The following is a 12,545-nucleotide window of genomic DNA, read 5'->3' on the forward strand; positions in this document are numbered from 1 at the left end:
CAGCATGGCATTTCGTGTCTGCACTTTGCCTCAGTGGTACCACTTTGTGTGTAGGTTTTCAAACGTCGGACCTGATGTCTTTCTGTACTGTGGGATGGGTGCTATCTTTTTTTGAAATGGCAAAGGTTTTATTTTTTAACTGTCAGCTTGTCTTTTCTCTCTGTGATATCTCACCTGATGCTGCTTGTTAAATGCTCCTTGCATTTTCTAAAAAGTTTTATAAAAAAAATTCAGTATCTGTCTGCTCTCTCCCCCCACTACCCTATTAAAAACAAAAACAAAAAAACAAAAACAAAAAAACCCAAAACGGTCTTTGCTACCTCTGAATGAAACTGAACCTTTGAACAATTTCCTGTTGTCTGATAGAGCAAAGTTAAAGTAACTTAGGAGTTCTAACCCTGTTTGGCAATAGAAGTACGTGTGTTCTGTCTCCATTTGTTGGCATGCTCTTCTCCAGTATGGATAAAGAAAAATAAATTGAATATGTCTTATATTTTCTTAATTGTTAGCCGCTTGGAAAATTATGGGTCAGGTAAATTGATAACCCTGTAAGTATTATTCAGTCCACGGTTCTACTGTTACCTTTCATTAAACTGCTTTAAATGCATGATGACTCAGGCTGGCCCGTTCCACTGCTGCATTTTTCCATTGTTGAAAGTATAGAAGTTTTGGTCTCATCAGGGCTGCATGGCTTTCCTTTGTTTGGCTAAACTGTTTGGATCTCTGTGCTTCAAGACTGAATAACGCAAACTTCATTCATGGAAATGCGAACACTTTGTGTACAGTTAGGGCATCACTTGCCAGCTCATCAACATTCACTAGTTGTATCTCTTGCTTTTCACAGCTCCTCATGTTAGTTACACCAATTAGACACTTAGTATGTGTGTATATATATAAAAAAATTCTTTTCTACATGGTGCTGTATTCTGCGAGTGTGTCAAGGCACATTATCTAAGAATCTATACATGCTTTAAAGTGAATAGCAGAATTATTGCACTAAGAAATGTTTGCTCACGATTTGAGCTTAGGTTTCTGAAGGCTTTGATTCATGAGCTAAAATGGCTAAGGTTGTCGCTCCCAGCATACAAGCACGACTGGGAAAGCTGATACTCAAAAATAGCTGCATCTTACAGTGCAGTGATTTAAGGGAAACCATCCCAGTGTTTGTTTTATCAAGAAAATGTTGTGCTGTAAATTTGTACTGTAAATAGCTTGTGAATCAGAAGCCTTGAGCAGCTGATTGCTGCTTTTTTCTGTTAAAATGTGTTTATGATACAAAGGAAGGTAAGTGGGCTATAAATGCTCTATTTGTTTATTATTTAATTCACAGTTGCATCCTTTTAAAATATAGCATATTCCATGGTAAATAATGTAGGTTAAATCAAAGTGATTTTTACTTCAACTAGTGGAAAAGCTTTTGTGGTATTTGTCTATAAGCTCAAACTTGGGTTTGGACTGAATTGTGGATTTTACAAAGAGAGAACTGACAGTTAACTAGATCACATAAATAATTTCAGCTCAGATTTGGGGACTCTTGACTAAGGCGTAGTGATACGTTGGCTATATTGTGACAGAAAAGCCTTCTTATATGTGTATGGCTACAGAAGTCCTCTAATTTTTGAACTAAGATCTTTCAATATGTTTCCTGCCTGTAGTTTGCTTCTAAGTCCACTTAACTTGGAAGCTTCAAAAGGCTTTACGATATTCTGCCTCTAAGAGTAAGAGAAGCAACATATTTTTCTTATCCTCCTCACGGTGAGTTTTGGAACAGGCAAACAAACATCAGTACTTTTTGAAGCTCTGTATGATAAGCGAACAAAGGTATGTTTCCTTTGTGAATAGGAACAAAGAGTTACTTGAAGCAGCTTTCAAGTTGCTAAAGCTAATAACCTCAGTGTTTATAGGAGTAGTAATTGCCATCTGGAACAGAAAGGTGGAATGGGTTTGGCTTTTACTAAATCAAATGTAGAGGGTTTAGTTTTCTGAAAACATGTACCTTTGATGCCCAGTATAGATACTTTAAGGGTTAAACTGAAAACTCCTATCTTTTGCACCCCAAAATTAGCTTGGGAATCCAGATGCTTATGTTTGGATAAATTGCTAGAGACAAAGGATATGAGATTAAATCAGCCAGTTCATATGGGAGTTATCTTGAAATTAGACTCTTCTAATAAACCAGAGCATCAAAGATGTTACTCATAAAGTCTTCTGCTTTTTGTGAACTCTTGATTAGTTTTTGTGGATTCAGTAATTGCTGGGAGTTGATTGGTTTATTTAGCATTTTGCCTTGCCTAAAGCCTCATTGCACTTGGTTGTATCTGAAGTTACCACAAGGAAAGAGAGAATTAATATGTAAAACACAGAGCTAGAAAAAGCTGAAAAGTTACAGCTAATATTTTTTGTGAGGGTTGTCTACAAAGTGACATCCGTGTGGTTACTGATCAGTTCCTGGCTTGGAAGGCTCTAAAACAGGGGTGTCAAACTCATTTTCGCCTACATTTATACAGTCCTAAAATTACATTCGGCCCTTTGAAGGCAACTGCGAGGCTGACGTGGCCCCCGGTGAAAATGAGTTTGACAACCCCGCTCTAAAAGGTGGGTGGAAGCCGAGGTATTTTTAAAGTTATACATTAGTCGCAGGTAAAGCTGTTCAAGAAACTGCTGCAGCGGCCTCGCTTCGGGTCAGGCTTTTAAGCCAGCACTTGTTTGCAGCCTGTACCTCTGGGTGAGGTGTCTGACAGGCGGCGTGACCGGAATGTGCTCTGATGTATTACGTGACCCGTACTGCATGCTTTTGTTTATAGTATCGTACTGCAACAAAACCAAGCTTTTTTTTTTTTTTCTTTTCTTTTCTCTAATATAGATCGGGGGGTGCTGCAGTCTTAATGTCTTTTCTGTACGTGACAACAGATTGTCTCGAATTCCCTCTGAAATTTCACAAGCCGCTGAACTTCATGTCCTGGATGTTGCTGGAAACAGGTAAGAGATGTCTGTATTGTCGCTTTTTTGGCTGGATTTACTTAATTCTTTTTAACAACAGAAGATGTTAAGTTTAAGAATGAAGTAACAAAAACCAATTATGACTTCTGTGTTAGTGTTACTGTTGAAATTGTCAAAGGAGGCTTCCCCCTTGCCCCAAAGTAGCATAAACTGTATGTTGTCATGAGTATGTTTTCTGTGTTGCTTTGACCCTGAGGGAAAGATAGGATTTTTAAAAACCCTCTGGATTTGTATATTTCTGAATTAAAAATGAGAACCTAGGCGATTCGGTAGAGCTTTAGCTGAAACTACCAACCTTAATGTCAAGTAACACTGACTGTCTTATCTTAAATATACAGTGCAAGTAACAAATCATGCCACTTTGACCTTGGGGCTTCTCGTGAATCTAAGTTGCTATGCTTCAGTCATCAAAGTGTGAAAAGGAGTGTATTGAAGAGCAAACCAGCAAATCAGTTGCTTAGTAGAAAGTTAAATGGAAAAAAGGAAAAGAAAAAAAAAAGGAAAAGCAAATGGCATCTCATCTATGCAATATAATTGTCTCATAGGCACTTACATATTTCTGTTCTGGCAATTGTGTCTATATAAGGCTCCAGAGCAGAAGCAGCTTGTCTGCCTTCCAGGGCATTTTACTGCAGTAGAAAAAACTCAGCATTGTTTTATCTGTTATTCACAGCTACGGTGAATTATGGTATAAAGCTAAGCTGCAGATTCTTTTTAAAAGAGTGGAGTAGTTGGAGTTGATGGCTACTGCAATGCCTTCTATTAGAGGCATTAATTTCAATCCTGTTTATTCCAGCTCAGGGATACGTATTTAAGAGTCAACTTCATGACCATCTATTAAACCTCCAAGAGATTGTCCTGACTTTTTCACTTTTCTTTTTTTTTTGAACTAGGCTGACACATCTTCCCCTCTCCCTGACTACTTTAAAGCTGAAGGCTTTGTGGTTGTCTGATAACCAGTCCCAACCTTTGCTGACGTTTCAGACTGACACAGACCCTGAAACAGGAGAAAAGATTTTAACATGTGTGTTGCTTCCTCAAATGCCTTCTGAGCCTGGTTGCCAAGGTAAGTACCTAGAGTCGGTTTTTCATTATGTACAAAAGCACTACTTTGTTTACTCTCTTGTCTGTTCCATAAAGGTTTGTAAAGTGTGCATAAGCTCTAATGAGCAAAGTAGCAAAGTTCTGCTTGAATTTTCACTTGTAAACTTTTTTTTTTTGGTAATCATACTAGTTTTCAGAAGACTTGGAAAAAATATCTGTTATTGAAAATACAATTACACCAGCTACAATAAATAAAATACAGACCTGGAAGAATACTTATATCATTATTCAGAGACTTGCTAGTGGGCCAGGTGGTGGTGTCCATATTTGTGTACCTTGATTATACATCCTAAATACATATATACGTAGTGAAAACTGGTGGCTTTCCAACTGTACTGTCATTACCATAAAAATAGTTGCATAGCTAGTAATAAGCAGTAAACATTTTACTGTTTAGCAAACTGATTTTCTTTCAAGAAAAGATGCTGTACAGTAGCTATTCTATTCTTCAACAAGTGTAGAATTGCAGTATAAGTTGCTTTTACCTTTTGTGCTGAAACTTGGCTCTGGGTCAGGTGGAGCTAGAAACCCTTTTTCACTGTTGGCTGGGTTGCTGCTCCAGTAACTCCTGGATGTTTTTTGTCCTCAAGCTTTTACAGCAATGTGTGGACATTCAAGGGGATTCATGTGAGCTAATATTTAAACTTTTGCTGTAACCCACTGGAGAGTAATTTATCCCATCCAAGAACAGACTTCTTAAAGAAATCATGTGGATTCTTCTCTGCTGAGTACAAAGGGGGCCTGAAGAGAAAAGCTCAGCTGTAGTTATCTGTGTTGTAGGTACTCAGACTTACCTAGATTAATTACACTCTTTCAGTACTATGCAGCTGGAGCAAATAGAAACCAGTAAAGCAGTAGAAGTGTAGAACTGGCTCTGTTTTGTGTCAGCTTCTGCGTTTTAAGAATACAAATTGCATTAAGATTTAAAATAAGTAAACGAGTGAACCCCTTTATAGAAGATTAAGCTAGCTCAAGAAGAGTAACTGAGGCAGGCTGACTTTCTCTAAGGCCTCACTGCTAGAAATTAATTTCCTCCTCTCCAAGTGATCTCGTGGCTTCAAGGGCAGAAGGCTTGGAATCAAGATTGTTGGACACGTATGCCCAGCCATACTAAAAGGATGAGGTCAGTAAAAGCCACGATCCTGTGTTACGGAATGCCATTTAGGGAACTGGCTAATGTCAGATGGCAGCCATGATCCAGAAGAAAAGCATGTATAGTGGCAAGTATGTTAAATTATATAATCAGTATGCCAGAAACCTGAAACAGTCCAAATAGAGAAATTTCTCATTTATACAGAAACTATTTATTGTGTGTACTTGATAACAGAAAATTAACGCAAGTTCTGTTTTCTATTAAAAAAAAATAGAAATAGCCAGTTTTTAATCTTGGATGACTGATTGGTAATTAACAATACAGCATACTGATATTTTAGACTTGCTGTGGATCTTTAGTTACGTTTTTGCTGTTCTAACAGATAACCTACCACGATGTGGTGCACTGGAGAGTTTGGTAAATGAAATGTCAGATGAAACATGGAATGAGCGGGCAGTGAATAGAGTCAGTGCAATTCGCTTCTTAGAAGATGAAAAAGATGAAGAGGATAACGAAATGGTATGTTTTCTAAGCCTTTGGATATCCACAGACACTGTGACGTTAGTGGAAAAGTGTACGAAGTATCCGAGTTCCCTTGCTGTAAATATTTCAGCTGTGACTGCATGCTTTTCACATACATTTGTAGCACAAACTGTTCATGTTGACTGACGAAACTTTTCTTGTTGACTTAAAATGCCTGTATTTTTTTTTCTTCTGCTTTGAATATAACTTTTCATGTTCTGATTCAGAACAGTCTTTGTTTTGCTTTGTTTTCCTGCGTCTGCTCAGGATGTTTTCTTTCCAGAAACAAGATAGGATCTTTCTCTGCATCCGCGAAGCTTTACTGCCTGAAAGTATAGTGGGTCTAATTTAAGATTCCAGCACTCTGGCTTATGTCTTCATTAAGCTTGCCATTGTTTGTCTCTCTAATTTCTATTTCCAATCTCTTTCTTTCCCTTTTTATTTCTTCTTTTTTTTTCCCTCCGCCATTTGCATTGAAACGACTATAGTGGCCATGAACAGCAAGAATGTTGCTCATTAGTTTCCCACCTAAACAAAGGATGTGGGAACATCTGTCACTGTACTTATAAGACCTCTCTATTAAGTTGGGCTCAGCCTGCCCTGAAGATGAAAATGCAATGGGATCTTTTAGCTTTACTAACTTTCATTAATAATTAAAACTCTCCATAAAGATTAAGACTACTTCCGTCAGATTTTCAGCATGCTTCTCTGATGGTGTAAAAACTTGCTGGTGATCCTCATTAAAGCTCAGCTTGAGATTCCTCAGGGCACTGTCTGGATTGTAGCACACTAGAAACATGGTCTTACTTTAAAAAGTGACTATAAAATTCTGAGTTAGTAGGGAAACGAACACTTATGTTTTCAAGTAACGTGGCTGCTTAATCCAAAGCAGCAAAAACTAAATGTCCCTGACCAGCAGGGTTCGTAGACTGACTGATAAGGGAGTTCAAAATGATGCTGCTTAACAATGGTGCCAACCCAAGAATGTCCATACAATAACGAGGGCTCAGGTGTTAATAAGAACTGCTTTCAGTCATGGTATTACAGCCTGGCTTGAGGGAAGAACCTTCTTAGGAGAAAAATAAGTTTATGATCCTATTGGGGAGGAGGAAGGGCGGATTTTGAAAGCAGTCTTGACCAATGCACCAATTTGTGGGCCGTCATTTCTGCTGTTTTCTACACGGTTTACACATACACCGCTGAAAAGTAATTGCATGTATATATGTATTATACTAATACGTATTTGTGCAATTTTTCTTGGTGTTATGTTGGTCTCTAATTTGGATGCTAACTGGGGTTTTCATAAATTTCGTTTTCATTGTAAAGATTTCAGCACAATGATGTTAGATGTTCTTGCATCTAAGAAGGAGAGAGAAATGCTCCCTCTTCTTCCTTTCTAGACATTTGTCTTCAATTGACAAGAGAGCCAAACTGTGTGTGGTGGGGCTGGAAGGCATACAGAGCCTCACACAAAAGTGCATTTGACGCTGTAAAGAGATCTGGTGGGATTCTTTCAAAACCAGCTCAACGTTTTTTTTTGTTTGAAATGTGATCTTAATCACTTGGATGTTTTTTGGGGGGAAAAAAAATCCCAACTATATATATGAAAGAATCTTCTTAACTTGTAATTGTACTTCATTTGAGTGGCTTTCAGATTAGTAGGTCAAGAGAGGAAAAAATCTGCTTCTAGACAGTTCTTAAAACTTCTTTCACTGTCTTCATAAACAAGCAGCTATGAAAATAACATTCAACATAGAGTATCATAGTTTGAAAAGGAAAAGGGGGGGAAAAAAAAATCGATACCTAATATTTGGTATGTGAATGCTAAAGCCTTGAAAGTGTATGTTGTTTTTCAAAGAGCCAAAGGCAAAACCACTTATTGCGCTGTTTATTTTTAGAGAACACTTCTAAGGCGAGCCACTCCACACCCTGGAGAATTAAAGAACATGAAAAAGACAGTGGAGAATTTACGGAATGATATGAATGCTGCTAAAGGACTGGATTCAAACAAAAACGAGGTCAATAATGCCATTGACAGAGTGACCACTTCTGTGTAGAGTTTCATCTCCAGGTTTTACCTCCCGTGTCTTCCCCTGCTGTTGAAATGTTCCTGTCGTCTTCTGGGACCTCACTGAGCCCCTTTTTGTTTTCAACCAGAACCTGATTCATCGTCTCCGTACATGTGAAAAGTGCTGCCCACTGGAAGAAAGTGCCTTATTTCATCCAGGCAGTGAACCAATAATTTCCAAATCAATATTGTAATTTTAATAGTGCTAGGCTTTTTAAAGTAAAATACACTACTGTATGCAGAATACAATATTTTTGTCTTAAACACAGGGGAAATGATGCTTTTCTTTTCCAGAGTGCTGGGATATCTTTTTCCCAGTGGCTGGATGTGCTGGTGAGAAATATAGTTTTGTGGAAAATTGATACACTTTTTTATTTTTTTGGCAGCTCATATGGTGTACATTTTAAATCTTTGTATAGGACTTGCATAACAAGATGATGTATTTCATTTTTAAGAGAAAATTTATCTTGAGCGGTACATATTTTAGTATTTGTGGAAGAAAACAAGATTCATGGACAACTGTATTCATATGTTTGTACCACCCGTTGTGCCTTATTGTGTCTTTTATGTCATAGTAGTCTTAAATATAGCAATTCTTGAGGAAAGTGAGTAGCTTTAAACTTGGTCTCCTGTTTTAGATATGTTTTTCTTTTTGGACAGTAATTTGTTGGGATTTTTACAGCAGAGAACTTATGTTTATATCATGGGGTTTTAGGTCGCGAAGCACAAATGTTAGTTTTATTGTAAACAGAATTAAGATTAAAATGGCCAAACTGCTATTGTTTATTACATAATGCACTCACACTTTAACTTAGTTGTAATGAAACATCTTGTTTTGGATGCCGTGTTGCATTGCAGTCACTAGAAATTCATGCTTCCATTGTTTGTTTTCTAAATGTGCCATCTGTAAAATAACTTGAAAAACAGCATGATAAATTTCAGAAGCACAGTATGAAACTAGTTTTATGTATTACACAAGAAAGCATGATTCTTTAAAGTGCTTTGGTTTTATATAAATATATAAAACCATAATAAAAAAAATTGAAAGCTTCAGAGGATTTATTGTATCATTAAAATAGCAATTAAAATATGCATGAATTAATACTGGAATTTACTATCATTGTTACTGTGTTGCACTTCCAGTGGTCCAATGCTGATTTCTAGGTCTTATTAAATCTGCGGGTTCTGGTTTCTTTATAAAGGTAAGTATTAACTGAGTTGAATTCAGTAAATAACTTTTGCAAAAGGCTGATAAAGATTGATTTTTGGTGTATCTGTGTTCTGTACGTGCCATGAGCTAAAAAAGACCACTAACTTGTTCAGTGCAGGGACTTGGGCAGTCTGAGTTGAGGGCAAAGATTTGACATATTTAGTGTGAACTAATGCAATGAAGCCAAATTTCAACAAAATGAAAGACCTGACACTTCCTGTGTGGCTGACCACGTCCCTTCTTCTGTTGAACATTTCTTCCAGTAAGTGTTGGTTGTATGAGGGTATCTGGGAGAAGATGGGAAAGGAGATCAGGGAAGTCATAATAACTTCTGTGTTAAAATTAGTAACTGTGATATTTGATAATTTTTGTAAGTTAACATTTTAAATTTTGATCTGAAGCTTTTACAAAAGGCACTGCTTTCTTTTAGATGTTGAAAAAGTAGGTCTTGCAAGCCATGTGCAAATATGCAGATCAAACCTGGCAAAATGCATTAATTTTTATGATTTCTTCTCATCCCAAAGATTCTTCTTTCAAGCGTCAAGGCATGATCTCTTTGCAGAAGGTGCTGCAAGGTTGATAGGTGTTGGGTTAGTTCAGGGGTAGTGCAATTGCCTTCTTCCCAAGGCAGGGTTCTCTACGTTGTTCTTGGTAAGCTACTGTTAAAATAAAACCATAAAAGAAAATGAGGTTTTGGTACAGCTGGCTCCAACCTTGGGTAGAAATTTCTTTTTCAAGTAGTTAACTGAGACTGACACAATGAAAGTTTAAAAATGTAGGAAACTCTGTACCCAGAGTCAAAGTAAACCTCAGCAAACCCATCTGAGATGAAAATGAGTTCCTAAAAAAGACAGACCAAAGCCAGAGGCAGCAAGACTTTGTGCTCTGTGATGACAGTTTTTCATCTGGAGGCTGTGGTTTGTTTTGTTCTTAGCATCTGTTAAGGAGATCTCCAGCAGCAAGATGAAATGAACATGTAAAGCCTGGATTTGGGCCTTGCCTAATGTGTGACCAGATGAAAATAATTAGCTGCCCATGTTCACCTACTGCCTCCTGCTGAAGTCAGAACATGATGTAAATCTTGTTACAGCTCTACTATAACTGCTTTGTCACGAGGTAGTTGCGTTTTATACACTTTGTCAGGCTTGTGGAGACCTGAATGAACTGACCTGAATGAAGTGGTCAGCAGTCAATTTATTTTTTTATTTCAACAGTGGAAGGAATATTTGTTTTGGTATGTCTGGCTACAAAGAAATGGGTGCTCCAGGTTTGTTGCCTTCATTTGGGACAGTTTGACATTCCTACACCGTAGGGTGGTTGGTATCATCTCCTTGTGGTCATCTCAGCCAAAGACAGGTGGTATGAATTGCTTATTGAAGGTGTTTACCTCCACTCATTTGTAAAAGAAAATAGATTGAGCTCAGAATAGAATCCATCAGTTGCTTGAAGAGAAGTTGGAGGAGCTGAAGTCCATCATCAGACCATCCAGCTACCATCCCCAAATGAGTATTGGTGTTCCTCACCTTTCACTGCATTCTGTCTTCATTTGGTGAATCCATGTAATGAAAGTCTGGATTTTTGCTACGTTTTTTCAGCAGGTATCTGGGGAGCTCTGAAAGAGGAGGTGTATTTTTCAGTCTTCTACTTTAACACTACGTAGCACAGGTTAATGTCTTTGTTTATGCTCTTTGGGTGAGGCAATTTGAGATTCTGCTCTGCTGCTGGTGGTTCAGCAGGATATACAATTTAGTGTGGGATGTTGGAGTCTGGCAGTAAGTACATTTTTCCAAGTTTGTAAAAACTTGAGGTATGACAATAGCTGCTGGTAGCGTGGAATAATAGCAGTTGAGGTGTCACTTGTTTTCTGGGCTGAAAAGATGCTTGGGTACCCCTGTGAAAAAAGTGAGAAGTGGCTACCCCTTCTCTGTCCCCCACAGATCCTAAATGTCCAGTTCACAGCAGCTTTGTTGTAGAAGAGTGACTTGTGTGTCATTCCAGCCGGTCAAAGCTCCAGCAGCCTAGACCCCAGTAGTCCCTCTGGTCTAATGCTTTTGTAAAGTGGTTTAGGTACACTTGTCCTCCCAACAATGTCAGTAGGGGTCCAGGCAATTTCAACTGTATTTTATAGCCAGAGAAGACTGATGATGCTCTTCAGTGACAACCAATGATAGGACAATGGGCAGTGGGTTCAAACTGGAACACAGGATGTTCCACTTAAGTATGAGAAGAAACTTCTTCACAGTGAGGGTGACAAAGCACTGGAACAGGCTGCTCAGGGAGGTTGTGGATTCTCCTTCTCTGGAGACATTCAAAACCCGCCTGGACGCCTTCCTGTGTAACCTCACCTAGGTGTTCCTGCTCCGGCAGGGGGATTGGACTGGATGATCTTTTGAGGTCCCTTCCAATCCCTAACATGCTGTGATTCTGTTATGCTGAAGCAGTGCATGTCCTCAAAAGCATGAGCCCTCCCTTCCCAGTCTTTGTTGGGCTCTTTTCTCTTGCTGATGCTTTGAGGAGCCTGAATAGTGACTATAATTTTGTAAGCATGACTTTTTTTTGTCTTCCACTTTTTCCAGTTGCTTTGTCAGTCTTTTGGGAGGTGAGTGTCAAGCAAGTTAAAAACATTGTCATACTTGCATGCTGCTTTATTAGCTAAACAGGTAATTGGGGAAAAGCAATTGACCATAGTAGTGCAGTGGATTTAATATTAACCTGTCAGTTACTGCATGTGAGTTCTCTTTATTGGAAGTCACAATTCCATAGTCTTACAAGAACAGGGAAAAAAAGACAGGGCACTCTCTTGCTACCGTTTTTAGAGTAGCGAAAATTTTTTCCATCCCCTATGTGTTGCTCCAGGCTTTTTCCACAGCTTCCATGTAATTTATGTGTTGAGATTATTCTTCTGGCTTGCATTCCATAATTTTGATAATCAGCATAATGTGGGAAAGCACTGGAAGCTTGCATGCCACTGTCCTTTCCAGCAAATGGCTTGTTTGTGCCCAGGACAAGCTGATCAGCCTGCTGCTTGTCTGATGTTAATGATTTACTAGTGCTGGGTGAACCATTTTTAGCTGATTAGCTACTTAACAGGTTTCACTACTTGCTGCTCATGAATTCAGCTTCTGAAAGGAGATAATGACACCAGGAATTTAATTTTTTAAAGTATACTCTTTAGGGTGTCAGTTGATCCTGTCCTGGTTTGCTGCAAATGTCTATCTCCCACTGAGACTGAAGCATACTATTTATCAGAAATGTCTCAACCTTTTGTTAATGGAGAATTCACTGCTGTTCTTTGCCTTGACTCTGGAAAATAAAATTACTTTAGTTTTTTCGATTTGATAGAAGTGTTTCCGACCTTCATTTTCCATCAAACACACAAATGTGTTTCCGTGCTCGGGTTTGATATCGGGGAAGATGACGATGACAAAAGCGGACCGGTCTTGGTTGTCAACAAATGGTTTGGGTCTTCCCTTCCTCCTGAACCAGTTGTCAAATTTTCAGAGGGACAGGGCCTTCCTCTTTCATTCTGAAGTCAGAAATATAAAGAG

General features: G+C 38.4%; 1 protein-coding gene across 1 annotated transcript in view; it reads left to right on the forward strand.

Moving 5' to 3' along the window:
• The window catches only part of LRRC1 (leucine rich repeat containing 1), a 71,482-nt gene extending 62,725 nt beyond the window's left edge, over positions 1–8,757 (forward strand). The window contains exons 11-14 of the mRNA XM_065631723.1: positions 2,864–2,979; positions 3,894–4,066; positions 5,580–5,716; positions 7,618–8,757. Of these exons, the coding sequence (XP_065487795.1) occupies positions 2,864–2,979; positions 3,894–4,066; positions 5,580–5,716; positions 7,618–7,776 (585 nt within the window). The 3' untranslated portion in view covers positions 7,777–8,757. The remainder of the gene's footprint in view (positions 1–2,863; positions 2,980–3,893; positions 4,067–5,579; positions 5,717–7,617) is intronic.
• The last annotated feature ends 3,788 nt before the right edge of the window (positions 8,758–12,545 follow it).

The sequence above is a fragment of the Caloenas nicobarica genome, chromosome 3, assembly GCF_036013445.1.
Source record: "Caloenas nicobarica isolate bCalNic1 chromosome 3, bCalNic1.hap1, whole genome shotgun sequence".
NCBI lineage: Eukaryota > Metazoa > Chordata > Aves > Columbiformes > Columbidae > Caloenas > Caloenas nicobarica.